The sequence below is a fragment of the Musca domestica genome, unplaced genomic scaffold, assembly GCF_030504385.1.
Source record: "Musca domestica strain aabys unplaced genomic scaffold, Musca_domestica.polishedcontigs.V.1.1 278, whole genome shotgun sequence".
Taxonomy (NCBI): domain Eukaryota; kingdom Metazoa; phylum Arthropoda; class Insecta; order Diptera; family Muscidae; genus Musca; species Musca domestica.
In genome coordinates this window covers 418,363-437,179 of record NW_026712292.1, presented here as the reverse complement: position 1 = coordinate 437,179, position 18,817 = coordinate 418,363, and the positions used below count along the sequence as shown (strand labels likewise).

The 18,817-nt window shown below is 33.8% G+C and overlaps 2 protein-coding genes across 2 annotated transcripts in view; one reads left to right on the top strand and one right to left on the bottom strand.

Annotated features, from left to right (window-relative positions):
- LOC131803206 (arginase-1-like) overlaps positions 1-16,694 on the top strand; it is a 42,643-nt gene extending 25,949 nt beyond the window's left edge. Inside the window, exons 4-5 of the mRNA XM_059124310.1 lie at positions 11,830-11,929; positions 16,306-16,694. Coding sequence (XP_058980293.1) covers positions 11,830-11,929; positions 16,306-16,668 — 463 coding nt within the window. The 3' untranslated portion in view covers positions 16,669-16,694. The remainder of the gene's footprint in view (positions 1-11,829; positions 11,930-16,305) is intronic.
- Positions 16,695-16,957: 263 nt separating this feature from the next.
- LOC131803213 (endoplasmic reticulum-Golgi intermediate compartment protein 2-like) lies at positions 16,958-18,764 on the bottom strand. Its single transcript, XM_059124321.1, has 5 exons — positions 18,663-18,764; positions 18,409-18,573; positions 17,555-18,304; positions 17,345-17,494; positions 16,958-17,284 (listed from the first exon to the last, which is right to left on the bottom strand). Exons 2-5 carry the CDS (start codon positions 18,527-18,529, stop codon positions 17,037-17,039), a joined length of 1,269 nt encoding a protein of 422 aa, XP_058980304.1. The 5' UTR covers positions 18,530-18,573; positions 18,663-18,764; the 3' UTR covers positions 16,958-17,036.
- Between the last annotated feature and the right edge of the window lie 53 nt (positions 18,765-18,817).

Here is an 18,817-nt window from a genome sequence, read left to right as displayed (position 1 = left end):
TTTTTCTGTTTTTGTAAAATTTCCGGTGGTTATCGCCAAATTTTTTCTATGAAAAATTTATAAAAAAATATTTATCGATAACTTTTCTCTATAGAAAATTGGTTTTCTCTTTGGAAAACTAATATTTCGTTATATTTTTGAATAAGAGAACTTATTATATAAAAGTTTACAAATTGTTATCGATCACTTTTCCCTATTGATCGACTATTTTCTTTTTTGGTAGGAGGAGGGTGGTGTTTGGAAACTACTATTTTTTAGAAAAGTGTTTATGGAGAACTTTTCGTTGTTATCGATAACCTTTGTTACGGATTTAATCTTCCGTGATAAATTAAAATCATATACATCTGGTTCCATGGAGTTGTTGTAAACTTTTATTGTATTTCAATGAAAAACCGCACCCATGCCTATCTTACAAAAGGACTTGGACTTCCGCTTCAGGGTGAAGCATTTCATCTGCCTAGTTTTCACACTCTCTGGTGTTCTCTTTGTAGGGTCCTGTGGTGGAAATGAATGCAATATGATACACCACATTACAGGCTCTAGCCGTTTACAACATTTACAAATCCCAGATGCGTGAGTAAGGATTTATTCTGCACATGCACACATACATATGTACGTCGTACGTGCCGCATTCAGCTATCATCATTCCACATCCGTTTGCCACCATTTGCGAACGTAGTTGTAAAGGCTTGCTTGCATGAGGATGTTGAAGTTTCCCTTACAAGGGTGGTGTAAATGAGCATCGGCAGCAGAAGCAGCAGCCAAATGTAAATGGAAAGTAAACATTGAGAACTTTTAATACCTGTTTTGCATTTTATGTCTATGTATGTATGTCTATATACGTATGTTTGTATGTGTGTGCCTGTTTGTACATTATGCAATATTCAATGTTCGAGGGTTGTTTGTTTGCTTTATTTCCTTGCGACTGATTACTTCCGCGTTTCTGCAGACTTTTGTAAAATATTCCAGATTTACACCCCTTTTACAAACGCAAGAACAACAAATGAGGGTGGGTTTTGTTGCAGTCAAACCACCCCGCAATTTCAGGACCTTTCTCTTTTGTTTACTATTCAAATTCCCATTGGAATAGAGTAACCTGTTTATGGTAGTTGTCGGCAAGCGAAACAATGAAACAAAGCTTTGCTCTTTCATAAGTTGAAATGAATTTTTTGTCGAAACAAAGGACAGAAACCCAAGCTGTATATCCGACCCTAGTGAAACGAGAAATTAAAATATTTTTTATACCGATTTTTTAAAGCGGCTCAAGCATTCTTCCAACGAAACTTTGAAAACCTATACGTTCCTAATATTTTCCCAAAAAAGAATAAATTATTTCTAACCCATAACTCAATTGACAACGTTTCAGTGAATGAAACTTCCAAAACCGAATTGGAAAAATCCTTTCTTTGATACCCAGACATTGCTTCCAGCATCTGTTTCCAATGCGCATGACTATTGTCTTTAGCCGGGATTTTAATATTAACCCGGAATGGAATGGTATTAAATTCTAAACTCTCATAATATGCGACTCACTCTCTTATTTATTAAAAAAAAAAAACTCCAATTTACTCTTTAAAATATTTCTTACGCAACAAACTCTTTGGTCGTTCAAACATTTGTGTTCTGTTCTAGTTTTACAATTTTTATCGATATCATAAAGTAGAAATCGGTTATCGTAGTAAAAACTTTTATATTCTTGCAACAGTCCATTTATTTATTGTAGAAGAAGAGAGCAAAAATAAAGGTGAGAACACATAAAACGGGTTTTTGACTGGCTTCGTCGGAAAGGAACAAATTCGAACTAAGACAACCTAAAACTCCTATCTATGAAAAAGCCAGCCAATGACTCAAGCCAGTCAAAACAGCGTTATGTGTATTGCTCTGTTCCAGTACCTGTAAGAATCTACTATTTTTCCAATATTCTTCGATATCATAAAGGGAAAATCGATATCATTAAGGGTTATCGTTGTAATTCTTGCAGTTCTGGAACAGACCATATGTATCACCTTAAGTTAGTTATCGATAACAGTTTTTTCTCAAAATTAAATCTGTCGAAAACAGCTTTTAAGTTCGGAAAGGTTTTCGATAGTTAGATATCGATAATAACACTGCTATTAAAAATTATATATTTAAAATAGCAAACTTTTTATAAGGGATACATCTAGTGATTTGCTCCAGTACTTGCAAGAATCTGTTGGTTTTGTAATTTTTTCGATATCATAAACGGAAAATCGGTTATCGTAGTAAAAACTTTTCTTGCAGTTCTGGAACAGACCATAGATGACTACTGTTTTACAAAAAAAGCCATCATGTGCTCTCTTCCAGTACCTGCAAGAATCTACTAGTTTTGCAATTTTTTCGATATCATAATGGGAAAATCGGTTATCGTAGTAAAAACTTTTACATTCTTGCAGTTCTGGAACAGGCCAAATGACAACTTTTTTGTAGAGAAATGTACCCAGTAACATATTTTCTATACAGAAATGTTGTCAATAACTACTACTTGCTCTGTTTCAGAACTTGCAACTACTACTTCTACAAGTTTTGCAATTCTTTTGATATTTTTTTTTCATTCTTGTAGTTCTGGAACAGAGCATATATTTCAATAACAAGTTTTCTAGGGAGAAATCTAGCCGCGAGCACATATGCTCTGTTCCAGAACTACTGGTTTTGTAAAATTTTTCGATATCATAAAGGAAAATCGGTTATCGTAGTAACATTTTTTTATTCCTGCAGTTCTGGAACAGAGCAATGGCGTCGATTAAATTGGAAAGTGACCGATAATAAATTTCCTGTGGAGAAAAGCTATCGCTGACGTAAGCCAGTCAAAAAAGCTTTTTATGTACTCTCACCTTAACTCCCCTAAATATTGATCGTAGACCCCATAAAGCATATAAATATACATGATCAGCATAAAATGCTGTGTCGATTTTGCAATGTCCGTCTGTCTGTCATAACTAGATTATAGGAAAAAGTTTCCGAAGGCAACCCTTTATAACCCTTTCTAAACAGTTATCGATAACTATGAAGAAAATTAGTCGACAGAAAATATGTTTTAGTAAAAAGTTATCGATAACAACTTTTCTATAACACCTAAGTTACGGATTATGTTGTCTTAACAGTTATCCTTTATAAGGCCAAGTGGACGCGTATCTAGAGACAAAAGAAGTCAATAATAAATTTTCTATTAGGAAAATTAGTCAAGAGCCCATTTGCTTTAGTAAAAAGTTTTCGATAACAAGTTTTCTATAAAACCTATGTTATGAAGTTATGCCGTCTTAACAGTTATCGATAACATATCCTTTATAAGGCCAAGTGGCAGCGTTTCTAGAAAGAAAAAAGTCAATAATAACTTTTCAATGAAGAAAATTAGTCGACAACCATTTGCTTTAGTAAAAAGTTATCGATAATAATTTTTCTATAAAACCTATGTTATGGAGTTAGGCTGTCTTAACTAGTCTATAGAAAAAAGTTTCCAAAAGGAACCCTTTATAAGGAAAAGTTGTCGGTGGTAAACCCCTATTCTAAACAGTTATCGATAAAAAATACTTTATAAAGCCAAGTGGTCTCGTTTCTAAAAAGAGAAGAAGTCAATAATAACTTTTCTATGAGGAAAATTAGTCGACAGCACATTAGTTATACAAAAAGTTATCGATAACAACCTTTCTATAAAACCTATGTTATGAAGTTATGCCGTCTTAAAAGTTATCGATAACAAATCCTTTATAAGGCCAAGTGGCCGCGTTTTTAGAAAGAAAAGAAGTCAATAATAACTTTTCAATGAAGAAAATTAGTCGACAGCACATTTGCTTTAGTAAAAAGTTATCGATAATAATTTTTCTATAAAACCTATGATATGGGGTTATGCTGTCTTAACTAGACTATAGGAAAAAGTTTCCAAAAGTAACCAATTTTAAGGAATAGTTGTCGATGATAAAAAGCTTTTTTTAACAGTTATCGATAACAACTTCTTTATAAGGCCAAGTGGCCGCGTTTCTAAAAAGAAAAGAAGTCAATAATAACTTTTCAATGAAGAAAATTAGTCGACAGCACATTTGTTTCTGTAAAAAGTTATCGATAACAACTTTTCTATAAAAACTATGTTATGGAGTTGTGCTGTCTTAACAAGACTATAGGAAAAGTTTGTAAAAGTAACCAATTTTAAGGAATAGTTGTCGATGATAAAAAGCTTTTTTAAACAGTTATCGATAACAACTTCTTTATAAGGCCAAGTGGCCGCGTTTCTAAAAAGAAAAGAAGTCAATAATAACTTTTCAATGAAGAAAATTAGTCGACAGCACATTTGCCTTAGTAAAAAATTATCGATAACAACTTTTATATAAAACCTATGTTATGGAGTTATGCTGTCTTAGCGACACTATATGAAAAAGTTTCCAAAAGGAACGATTTTAAAAGAAAAGTTGTCAATGATAAAAGCTATTCTAAACAGTTATCGATAACAAAACTTTTCTATGAAGAAAATTAGACGACAGCACATTTGCGTTAGTAAGAAGTTATCGATAACAACTTTTCTATAAAACCTATGTTATGGAGTTATGCTGTCTGGAACAATTTCTCTACTTCTCTAGATATAAAAGAACAGTTATCGAAATTGTGTTTACATCTGAAAACCCAAGCTGTAACAAATCGCATATGGAAAATATTAAAAAAAAAACCAATTGTCTATGGTCATTTACGAAACAGCTGATTGCATGGATCATATGATTAGGCTCCCACCCATTATCCCGGCAAATGTTACGGCCAATTATTTGTTAAATCAATTAACAATAGAACAAATGTTCCAAATAGCAAGCGAACCCAACCCGACATATGCAATTCGCACATTGACAGATGCTACACAGAGCAGATAGAACGAGAAATGTCATTATGATTCGATGTAGGCGAATGAGAGATGAGCATGCGTGCATGTGTGAAAATAAAGAGATTTTTTTCTTTGCTTTTATCACAATCTTCCATTGTAGTGACAGTTATCAATGTGTCAATGGCATAGAAAGTGTATCTTGCACTCATTGCAAAAACCACGCACACACTCTCTCGTATGGACTGAATGCCTGGTGCCTGAATGTCTGGGCGCAATTGTTTCAGATTGTTTTCATTTTTGCTTCCAAGTCTAGAGGTGATGGTGGTGGCGGCGAGGTTGATGGTGGTGTTGTTGTTCTTGTTAGTGTTGGTGGTTGAAATAAAAGTGATTTACTTTTGATATCAGGGGGTTGTTGTAAAATAGCAGCGGCAGCAGCAGCAGCAACAACAATAACAAAAATCTACCAGATTGGCTAGTTTCCACCAACAAAACAATACGAATTCTACAAGCGACGAATTGCCCTACTACCGACGAATTAAGAATGCCTTTGTTTTACACGTACGGCAAAAGGGGACTGAGGGTGGTGCGCCGGTGTTTGGCATGCGTCGTCGTCGTTGTCGCGCTATTGTTTATAACTAAAATAATTATAATTTATTACATGATGTCATTACTCGGGCGGCAGATGAAAATGTTAAACAAAACTCACCCAATACTTGGAGAGAGAGATAAAAGAAGGGCAGAAATAACAACAAAATATTTGTCAAATCTCTTTTCTATCGACACAAAAAAGGGGGAAAAACAAATAGAAGGGGAGGATTCTATAGGTAAATTTTCTTCTGAAAAATAACAAACTTTAAAAAACTAACTGATTATTTAAAAACCTTTCAAACTCAAAACATTTTTGCTCTGTTCCAAAACGTGCAAGAATTTACTATTTTTAGTTTTTTTCTCGATATTTTTTCGATTTTATTGATTTTAAGCAAAAAATGTCGGAAATAGCATCAAATTTCTGAATAAGTTTAGATTTATTTCAATTGGTCACCTTTGACACGAATTATGGCCTTCAAACGGCCAATGAAACCGTCACACGCTGCCCGAATGTTGGTCTGCGGTATTTTGGCCCATTCCCGGCGAAGCGCTTGAGGTGATCGACACTTTGGTATTTTTTCCAAAATACTCCAGACACATTAGTCCAACGGATTGGTATCCGGAGATTTTGGTGGCCATTGTGCGCTGGAAATGAAAAGAGGAACCTCATTTTGTAATCATTCTTGCGATGGTACTGAGTCCGGAGTTTGAATGTCCAAAGTCTGCTGCCAAAATGTTTGCGTGCCCAAGGCTCTAATACATCCTCCAGAATATCTTCGATAATATTCGGCATTTATTCTGATGCCACGGTCGGTTAATACGAACGGAGAGCGACCATCGGCTGTTAGGGCGTCCCCCACCATCACCACGGCCGGCGCTTGAGTTCTGGTGGCCAACCAAAGGTGCACATTTTCAGCTGTTTGTTTAAAAAAACTGCTGGACAACGAATGTTTTCTCATCAGAGAAAACCAAATTCGGCACTTCACCACTTTTGGCCAAGCGAAGCAACTCTTCAGCTCTTTTGAGTCTATTTTCTTTCAGTAGCGGTGTAAGTTCTTGCACTTTTTGGAATTTCAATGGCTTTAGCCCGAGCTCATTTTTTCAATATTTGCCGAATGGAATAATGCGATATGTTCAGCTCACGAACCATTTCTGCTGATGTTGCTGTTTTCTTCTGTCTACTTCCTTGACGTCGGGTGGTTTTCCAGCCAAATATAAAGAAATACACGCTTGAATTCCATCACGAATAACTTTTTTTCTGGAAAATTCTCATCAAAATGCTTTTGCACGCTTGTAAACAATATAATGAGCTGTCACTGGAATAATTTTAACAGCTGTCGAGTGGCTTAGAAATGGCAGAAGTCTGAAGTTGGTTGCAGTTTTTTCATCATTATAATTTCATGTATTTATAAAGTTTTGCCCATAACTTTGGTATTTCATTGGCTACATCAAAATAATCTATTTCAAAATGAGGATTAGATATTTTTCTTTAAAAGCTAATTTTCTTTATTAAGATATAAGGTCCAGTTTCAAAGATATGGCCTCTAGAAGGGAATAACGAAGAAAATCAAAATAAATTATAATTTTATGCTGTTTTTAAATTTTGTCCATAACTCTAGTATTTCATTGCATAAATTAATATAAACCATTTCACATTGAAGATTACATATTCTTCCTTAAAAGATAAGCTACTTTATTATGATACAAAAACCAGTTTCAAAGTTATGGCCTCTAGGAATTGTTAACGCAAAACAGTTACCATGCATTTAAAGTTTGAGTAGCTGTGAAATTTTTGGGATAACTCTGGTATTTCATTGGCTACATCGATAAAAGTTATGCCAATTTGAAGATCAGACATTCTTCTTTCAAAATCAAGTCATTACTTAAAGGTGCATAGATGAGTTCCAAAGTGATGGCCTCTAGAAGAGAGAACCGAAGAAATTCAGCATAAATTATTATTTTAGGTAGTTATAAATTTCTGTCCATAACTCTGGTATTTCAACGCCTACGTGATCATGACCTACTTCAAATTGAAGATTACATATTCTCCTCTAAAAGCTAAGTTACTTTACTAAGATACAAAGTCCAGTTCCAAAGTTATGGCCTCTAGAATTTGGTAACGCAAAAAGTCAACATGCATTAAAAGTTTGAGTAGCTGTGAAATTTTTGGGATAACTCTGGTATTTCATTGGCTACATCGATAAAATTTATGTCAAATTGAAGATCAGACATTCTTCTTTTAAAATCAAGTTATAGCATTAAGATTTATAAATCAGTTCCAAAGTTATGGCGCCAAGAAAAAGGTAACGGAAAAACTAAGCATAAACAAAATTTGAAAGTAGTCATAAAGTTTTGTCCATAACTCTGGTATTTTATTGCCTACATTAATATAACCGATTTCAAAATGAAGATTGCATATTTTTCTGTAAAAGCTAACTTAGTTTTTTTTAGATACAAAGTCCATTTTCAAAGACATAGCCTCTAGGGATTGGTAACGCAAAAAGTTAACATGCATTAAAAGTTTAAGTAGCTGTGAAATTTTTAGGGTAACTCTGGTATTTCATAACCTACCGCGATAAAATATATATCAATTTGAAGATCAGGCATTCTTCTTTTAAAATGAAGTTATATCATTAAGATTTATTAATCAGTTCCAAAGTTATGGCGTCTAGAAAAAGTAACGGAAAAGCTAAGCATAAATTAAAGTTTAAAGTAGTTATAAAGTCTTGTCGATAACTCTGGTATTTCGGTGCCTACAATAAAATATTTTTTTCAAATTGAAGATCAGGCATTTTTCTTTAAAGTTCAATTTATTACATTAATATTCATAGTCCCTTTCCATAGTTATGGCCTCTAGGAGAGAGTAACGAAGAAATTCAGCATAAATTATGATTTTAGGTAATTACAAAGTTTTGTCCATAACTCTAGTATTTCATTGCCTACATTAAAATAACCTCTTTCAAAGCGAAGATTAGATATCTTTCTTTAAAAGATAACCTACTTTTTTAAGATACAAAGTCCGGTTCCAAAGATATGGCCTCTTGAAATTGGTTACGCAAAAAGGTAGCATGTATTAAAAGTTTGAGTAGCTGTTAAATTTTTAGGATAACTCTGGTATTTTATAACCTACCGCGATGAAATGTATATCAATTTGAAGATCAGACATTCTTCTTTCAAAGTCACTCGAAGATGCATATCATAGTTCCCAAGTTGTAGCTCTTAGAAACTAATTACCTAAATTATTAAAATACATCAACATTTTAAGTATCTTTAATATTTTTAGAATATCTTCAATTTTTCATTACCTATATCGCTAATATTTATATCGATTTGAGGATCAGAATACTTCTTTCAAAATCATTCTTTATTTCATTAAGGTACATGTGTCCGTTCCAAAGTTATGGTCCGTAGAAAATGATTACGAAAAAAATTACCCCACATGAAAATATGAAGAATTTTTGAAAATTTTGGGATATCTCCGGTATTTCATCAGTTGGACTAATGAATTTCCGTCTCTTAGAACATAAGATATTTCTATTTCAAAATCATATTACATCATCAAACAACTTAGACCAGTTCAAAAGTTATGGACCCAAAAAAGTGACTACGGACAAAAATCTCACAATTGAACATTTTGAGGTACTTGTGTATATTTTGCAATATCTTTGGTACTTTATGGGTTATATCATTAAAATGTATCTCTATTTGAAAAACAAATGATTTTCTTTCAAAATCGCTACATTTCGTTATCGGTTATGATCTAGTACCAAAGTTATGGTCCCGAGAAAACTATTACGGGAAAATATTCGCGGTTGCACTAAAGTACTCTGGTATCCCTATAATAATCATTGATATATAATATGGATATGCAATACTATCCATGTAATTTTGATCCTAACCAGCTGATATTACCCTTGTCAATCCTTACTGAAGTTTAGAAAACGTAGACGTAACGAATGATTGATGCTGCAATAAGCTGTCCATTACACTACGCTGTTTGCTTGAGGGCAGATATGGAGTTTTAAAAAATCCAACTCGCGCGAGACATTCCTAATCATATGTACATAACACGTGTCCTGATACGCGACCATTTCAATGAATTCAACCCCCTCATGTATTGAACAGCGCCGTAAAAACACATCTGTGGTCTGTAGATCAGGATAAGAAAAAAATACATAACCTTAAATTTAACGATCATTGGTTGTGGACACGAGGGTGACTAGTTACATGTACACATGCAGTTGTTGTTGTTGGACAATAAACAAAAAAACGGAATACAGAACAACTTTTTTAAAATATTTTGAAATGTAAGGAGTCTGTTTCACCACTATGGGTAAGCTCCTGACTCGCTCGCTCGCATTTTTGAAGTAGAATATTTATTGGCATAGAATATTTTTCAAGATTATTTTTAGTCCTTTATATTAAGGCAAGTTTTTAAGGTGTAGACCTCCAAATACGGGAGATATCCAAAAGTCAAAAAAATTTAACTCTCGAGCATTTTTCACTTGTTTGGAAAGTTTTCCGCCATTGCTTTCTTTCGACCATAACTTGAGATATATTCAACAGATTTTCATGAAGTAAGTTGTTTTTGGAAGAGTGACATCTAGTTTTTAAATTGTGTACTTGATGTTGAAGCAATCATTCAAATCTCAGAGTTATTGTCAAAATAGCACGAGTGTTTCAACTATCACAATTTTTGAAAAATTTCCGCTATTGCTTTCCTTCGGCCATAACTTTAGATATATTCAGCAGATTTGTATGAAGTAAGTTGTTTTTGAAAGAGTGACATCTAGCTTTCAAATTGTGTGATTTGTGTTGAAGCAATCATTCAGATGTCTGAGTTATTGTCAAAATAACACAAGTGTTTCAATAATCACAATTTTTGAAAAAAAATCCGACATGGCTTTCCTTGGGCCATAACTTTAGATATATTCAACAGATTTTCATGGAATAAGTTGTTTTTGGAAGAGTGACATCTAGTTTTTAAATTGTGTAATTGGTGTTGAAGCAACCATTCAGATGTCTGAGTTATGGTCAAATATACTCGAGAGTTGCATTTTTCACTTTTTTGGAAAATTTTCCGTTATTGCTTTCTTTTGGCCATAACTTGAGATATATTCAACCGATTTTCATGAAGTAAGTTGTTTTTGGAAGAGTGACATCTGGATTATAAGTTCTTTACTTGATGTTGAAGCAGTCATTCAAATCTCAGAGTTATTGTCAAAATATTACGAGTGTTTCAATTATCACAATTTTTGAAAAATTTCCGGCATTGTTTTCCTTCGGCTATAACTTGAGATATATACAACAGATTTTCATGAAGTAAGTTGTTTTTGAAAGAGTGACATCTAGCTTTCAAATTGTGTACTTGATATTGAAGCAATCATTCAAATCTCAGAGTTATCGTCAAAATAACAAGAGTGTATCAATTATCACAATTTTTGAAAAATTCCCGACATGGCATTCCTTTGGCCATAACTTAAGATATATTCAACAGATTTTCATGAAGTAAGTTGTTTTTGGAAGAGTGACATCTAGCTTTCAAATTGTGTGCTTTGTGTTGAAGCAACCATTCAGATGTCTGAGTTATCGTCAAAATAACAAGAGTGTATCAATTATCACAATTTTTGAAAAATTTCCGACATGGCTTTCCTTCGGTCATAACATGAGATATATTCAACAGATTTTCATGAAGTAAATTGTTTTTGGAAGAGTGACATCTAGTTTTTAAATTGTGTACTTGAATATCTTAAATATCTCTCATAATACCCAAGATATCGTACAACTTATACCTATGTTAGCAATTTATTAGTTATAAAAAATTTTATGCGAAATATTTCAATAGGCTATAACTTTTGAAAGCAAAAGAACACAAAATACTATATAATACATACGTGACAGTTGGAAGTAACCCTGTAAATACACGAGATATCGTACAAATTGTACAAGGGATTACCCACGTTTTTTAAACATTTTTTAGTACCTTACTTTTCCATGGGTCAAAATAGACGGTGTATTGTACTATAATAACCTGATTATTAAAGAGAATCACTCGCATTGAAAATTTTGCCCAAAAATTCTTTTATGTATCTGACCAAATACCTGAGATATTTTCCCGGCAAAATATTTATTTTGCCTTAAATTTCCACATTTTTGGTTTTCAAATTTGACTTTGTCTTTTTTTAATCCTGAAAATGATTACATTCATATGCAAAACCCCATAGCTTTGGAATGAAATTTCTTTTGTTCTACCGTACCAATTTCCTGCAAACACCGTTATTTAAAAGTCCTTATATATCCTTTTTATCAACAAAATACTTTGTATGCATCAATAGTTTCTCTTGTCCCAAATGCATTTTGCTTGTTCTTTTTTTCACATTCTTGCTTATTGTTGGTGTTGTTTTTTTGTATATTTACAGCTTGCGTGCCGATCAGTTGGTATACATTGGTCTACGGGACATTGACCCTTACGAGGCGTATATTCTGAATAAATTGGGAATACGAGCATATGCCATGGATGTAAGTATGTTTGGGTGTATTGGTTACAAAGGACCTGAGGGCCAAAGTGTGGGGTTGAGTTTGCGTCTCTATGTGTGTGTATGTGTAAAGATCAAAAATTTTACCTTTGAATTTGATTCAGGTTTCCTAGTAGCATTCAGGCTTAACAATTAAAGGACATGCTCACAGGATCGCAACAAACACAAAACCACCCCAAGTTGAGGGTCGTTTCTACTTACTTATTATGGTTGTTGATGTTTGGTTTTAATGATCCTTTGTGATCGTTACAACATCTGTAACTTTTGGCCGGCCAGCCAGTCACACACACACACACTAAAAATGTTAATGAACCCCTCTCTCCATATGTCCTTTTTTCTGTTGTTGTCTTCTTTAGTAGTAGGGGAGTTTAGGGGTGGTTTTCTAAATTAGGGTTTACTGGGCATTTGCTGGGTTTCTATTTGTCCCCTTTTTTGCTTGGCTTGTTCCTTATACAGTGGGATAGGACATGGTTCATTATTTCCATGGAATCGTATCACCCGTGCTTATACTTTTTTTTTGTGTTTTGTTTTGGCATAAATTACGATCAGTATTTTGTTACTGTCACATTAAAAATGCAATGTTGAAAAATTAGTACCTCTGTCGGGGGATTTGATACAAAGAGTTTTATTATACCTAGAAGCTTTGCAAATCGAAGAAATGTGGATTTTGTTGAGAAGAAAGAGGGAGGAATGTTGTAACGGAAGAAATAAATTCTCGTTAGGGCAGTGATAAACAATTTTCTGTCATAGCACTACGAACTTCAAATACCAAATTTGAAACAATTCCGGTAAAAAATATCGCTAAAATCATCAAAAGACCCAATATCGGGAGGTGCCGTTATATGGGGACTATACGAAGGCATGGACCTGCACAGAAAATTCTCTGTTAACGGCTGTAGTTTCTATTACGAACTTCAAATACCAAATTTGAAACATTTCCGGTGAATAATGTCGCTTAAATCACCAAAATACCGAAAATATGGAGGTACTGATATATGGGGCCTATACGAAGACCTGGACCTGCACATACAATTTTCTGTCATGGGCTGTAGTATCCATTACGAACTTCAAATACCAAATTTGAAACATATCCGGTGAATAATGTCGCTAAAATCATCAAAATACCGAATATCGGGAGGTACTATTATATGGCGGCTATACAAAGGTGTGGACCTGCACAGACAATTTTCTGTCGTAGGCTGTAGTATCTATTAAGAACTTCAAATACCAAATTTGAAACATTTCCGGTGAACAATGTCGCTTAAATCACCAAAATACCCAATATCGGGAGGTACCGTTATATGGGAGCTATACGAAGGCGTGGACCTGCACAGACAATTTTCTGTCATTGGCTGTAGTATCCATTACGAACTTCAAATGCCAAATATGAAACAATTCCGATGAATAATGTCGCTAAAATCATCAAAATACCGAAAATAGGGAGGTACCATTATATGGGGGCTTTACGAAGACGTGGATCTGCACAGACAATTTTCTGTCATAGGCTGTAGTATCCAATATGAACTTCAAATACCAAATTTGAAACATTTCCGGTGAATAATGTCGCTAAAATCAACAAAATACCGAAAATCGAGAGGTGGCGTTATATGGCGGCTATACGAAGCCGTGAACCTGCACATACAATTTCCTGCCTTAGGCTGTAGTATCCATTACGAACTTCAAATACCAAATTTGAAACATTTCCGGTGAATAGTGTCGCTAAAATCATCAAATTACCGAATATCGGGAGATACCATTATATGGAGGCTATATAAAAACGTGAACCTTCTCGGCCCATTTCCGTCCTGAAGACATAATATACATTTTAGTAAAATTTTATCAATCTACTTCATTTTGATCGGGAGCTAGAGTGATTTTCACAGACGAACAGGCGGTTAGACGGACGGACATCGCTAAATATATACTTTGTGGGATCTAAAATGTATATTTCGGGGAGTTACAAACGGAATGACAAACCTTATGTACCCTCCATACTATTTGCTTTCTTTTTGTTGTTGCAAAATAGTCAGGCTTAATCCCATTATTGTTGTTTAAAAAAAACAACGTTTGTTTATTAATTAAAAAAGCTTTCTTTAAATATAAACCAGTAAAAAAAGCCTTAAAGTCGGGCGCGCCGACTTTATGATACCCTACACCACTTTGCTAATTTAGTAGAGCTCTACATAACAATTAAAAGGTTTTATGGCAGAATTCAAACATACACGCTATGATTATAATTATAATTATAATTTAAAATTCAAAAGACTAAATATGCCGATGCATTTGATATATATATATATATATATATATATATATATATATATATATATATATATATATATATGGGAGCTATATCCAAATCTGAACCGGACTTGATAAAATTTGGCAAAGATATTTCTGAGCTGTATTTCATATGTTTCCCTGAATATCGTTTTTACGGAGTGCATATAATGGCTAAGGGGTAACAAATATAATAAATCGGATGAACAATATATACGGGAGCTATAGCTATATCTGAACCAAATTTGACATACTAGCTTCTAAACTCAATTTGGTCGTAAGTGCCAAATTTCATCCCATTTGGGCAAATATTAGACGTTTGGTGCACAATAAAAGGTAAATCGGACGAAATTATATATAGGAGATATATCCAAATCTGAACCGATCTCGAAAAAAATTAGAAAAGGTATTTCTAAGCCGTATTTGATATATTTCCCCAAATATTGTTGTTACAGAGTGCATATTACGACTGCAGAGGACAAAAAATAACAAATCGGATGAAAAATATATATGGGAGCTATAGCTATATCTAAACCGATTTCGATCAAATTTGTCATACTTATTTTCAGGCCTAATTTGATTGTATGTGCAAAATTCCATACTATTCGGGCAGATATTACACGTTTGGTGCACAATAAAAGCAAGTCGGACGAAGATATATATGGGAGCCATATCTAAATTTTGACCGATTATATCCAATTTCAATAGGGTTCGTCCTTGGGCCAAACAAATGATTTGTGCAAAATTTCATCTGGATAGGGCAATAAATGCGTACTGTACTTTGTTTACAAATATACATGGACAGACAGACGAACGGACGGACGGACATGCATAAATCGACTCAGATTGTGATTCTATGCAGATCATCAAAAGGAACTATGGGTCTACCCTAACCACCTTGTGATGTAGGGTATAAAAATTCCACCCAACTCAAAAGTCGAGGTTATGTTACAAAAGACTTCAAAGACTTTCTAGATTTAAAAGGTATCAAATATCCTTTATTTTCAAAAAATCGCCAATGTTTTATCTAATTTTATTTATGATGAGTCAATTTTCAAATTTCAATTTAAACCTGAACATAACCTCAACATTTTCATTGAATCAAGTAAAAATAATGCAGTTTTATTTGATAATAATGCAGTTTTTATTTATTTATGATATTTACCGCACAAAGATCATGTTATGGTACTTCCTAATTATTTGTTTCTCAATAGTTTTAGATTTTCCGTTTGATTTCTCTTTTAATTATAAACCCAATTTTGAAAATTTAAAAAACCATTTTCTTAGCCATTTCTTAGTTATCAAATACCAATGCCTTGAAGACGCTTCTTCCGTCAAATTCTTTTGATATTGCTTCTTTAGTCATAACCTTACATTTTGAGGATGGGTCTCATCAGGGAACAAGATATAATTTCAGAAAAGTTATGAGGGATTTTCTTTCTTTATAGGTTAGCAGTTTTTCTTAATTCTCAAGAAATCTATACATATTTGATTTAATTTAGTTACATTTGATAGAGTTGTAAGGTTTTAATTTAACGTCGACATAACCTCATTTTTTACAGATTAATAAAATTGTAAAGTTGTTTTAAAGATATTTTGATTAGTTTTTTCTCCATCATAACCTCAATCTTGGAAAGTATTACGAACAAATATTTTAAAAAAAAAACATGTTTAATTCTAGACAATAGTAGAAAAACAAATAAAAATGCTGTTGATCCCATTGTGGTTCCTTTTTTTATATCTCTTGTAGAGGAATATCGTCTGTAATATCTTGATAGTTTTCCCATATACACAGATACATTAGGGGTCAAACACCTAAGACTTTTCCTGAACTCAAGGCTTGTTCGTTAGGCTAATGAGAATAACATTGATTCATCATACCAGAATCAATTGGTTACTGGTATTTCTGAGCTTAGATGCTATAGAAAATGTGATGAAGGACTTAAGATGGCTTTTTATTTACCTATCTTTCAGTGAGAAGTAGTAGGACTTCCCCATAAATGGATAGACTATACATACACACATACATATCCATTTTATTCCCTTTAGTTTTAATCTCCTTAATTTATTCCTTTCCAGTCCATCGATAAATTTGGCATATCGAAAATTATGGAAATGACCTTGGATGCCCTGGACGTGAAAAATAAAATCCACATCAGTTTTGATATTGATGCCTTGGATAGTAGAATTGCTCCCAGTACTGGAACAGCTGTCTATGGTGGCATGTCGTTGCGTGAAGGCATCTATGTCGTTGAAACACTGTGTGATACAAAGCGAGTACAAGGTTTTGATTTGGTCGAAGTAAATCCCAGTCTGGGCACTCAGGCCGATGTCAACAACACATTATCGGCGTCTATGGAGATTTTGAAAATTGCCTGTGGTGGCTACCGGCGTAGGGGGACATATGAGCAAGTAGATGGAAGTTTGCTAAAGAATGAATGATAATAAAGTGAACATGAAAAAATTAATGTTTATATTTTGTTGTTTTTTTATTTAAATAATAATAATAAAGCTTTTAAGAGTAATCGTATGGACAGTTTATTAAAATAAAAAGAAACCTGTGTTTCTCAATGCCAAAGCTATGCTCGCTTTTCACTCTTGGGAGTAGCATAATCAATACTTTAAAAAAGAAACCTAAGTTAATGGGTACGAAGTGATATTTTCAAGGAATTCTGCAGGCATTCCTTTAATAAACATTCTGCATTCGAATACCACCCAATCATATGAATTATTTAGAAAAAACGTCATTTATTTTAAATAATAAAACAAGAGATTCTTTGGAATGCTTACAGATATGTTCTACAATTAAATTATTGTTCATTTGTTTTGTTAAGTGCAGGAATAATTGCCTCCACTTTGGTTGCCATTATATTGGCATTGGTTATCAAGTCATTGCTAACGACCAATTGAGTTGGTGGTGCAACAGCTTCCTTAAACAGATGAGGTTTTGCCAAGGGCGTATTCTCGGGAGATTCTTTCAGTCTTATGTGCAACAGCTGGGGAGCAAATATGGACAGTAGTTTCTTTTGTACCGAAACTAAAATGAAATTCAATATTCCTGTAAAGACATATTTTTATTTATTGATTTCGATTTTTCTCATTGAAATAAAGAACTTACCTGATATTACTATAATACCCGAAATTATGGAACATAATCGTATAGTAAAATTAATAATATTTTCACGATCGGTGCGCACAATAATTTTCAATGCCGACCAGTCGTATTTAAAATAAATCCCCGGAGAACCATAGGAACTGCCATCGCCATCTGAGAGCAATAATAAAAATTGGAATAATTACATATAAACTACTCATATTTTTTACATACCTAAAACTCTTATATTTTCCGTAACCGAATACTGATAAGTGTTTATGGTTGAAAAGGCTGTGTGTATTTCAGTGGGTACAATATTAAGAAAATATTGTACCCTTGTCGATTCATCGGCCACAAAAGTCTCATCACCCTCCAAGGGCTGTATTAGACGTTTCGAGTACTGGCCAAAACTCAAACGATTAATGCGATGTGTAAAATTCGACGGTAGGCGCCGGAAACCAATCATCAAATGATCTCCAATCATGTCGACGACTGGCATAGCCCCACCCACCATGTGTAGAACCCCCGCTACTTTGTGTATTCCCAAAGTACCATGCAAACGACAAGCATCATATTTCTCATCAGGCAGACCATGTCCCCTATGTTCTTTCTCGGGCTGGCTAGTAACTTCATGTGATTTAATCACATCTTTGAATAAAACATCAGCTACCGAATGATACTGTTCACGCAGAAAATGGTTTAAATGTTGTTGTCGCTCAAATTCTTCTCTCGCCTCAATGTCCATTTTCCACCACACATCCTGTCGCTGCAAGGTGCCATAGGCAAAGACATCTTGCTGGGTTTCATCCATTAAATCTACGCCCGATAAAGATCCACATGGCATGGCTACAGTTATATCGACATGCATTTGAACTTTTTCAGTTTCTGTATCCGGCACAAATTCATATTTCAAATTGGCATCTTGGTAATATTGGATCTCTTTGTAGATCAAAAATACAATCAATAGTCTACTGATTAGAGAAACTGTAATGAAGAAGTGGAATCTGATTAATATACAAGTTCTTGCCTTCAATTCAAGTTATCACAAAGATCTTGCTTATCGATTTACTGATCAGTAGTCTACTTACGTGTTCCACCAATTTCTGTTGTCTCTGTGTATTTCTCTGGAACTTTTTTGAAGGCGTCCAAGGTTTTGGCAATCTCTATGAGATTGTTTTTATTGCCACGATACCTTAATGTAGCTGACATGTCTACTTCTTCCCGGTTGGAACTAGTTATTCATTTAATTAAATCTGAAATGGAAAGGCATAATGAATGTCATAGAGTCACCGGCTATACACACATTTTGGCAATTTCCAGGCGCTGCTAATCTGTAACCTACCTTAGATCTAATTATATACAAGAATGGAAGTGTATAACACTTGGAATAATCTTAATTTAAAAGATTATAAGGATTTAAAAGATTTTTTTATTTTGTTTACGTGTTCTGTCGGCTTCAACTACTTCAATGAAAATATTCATTGAGCAGAGCCAAGT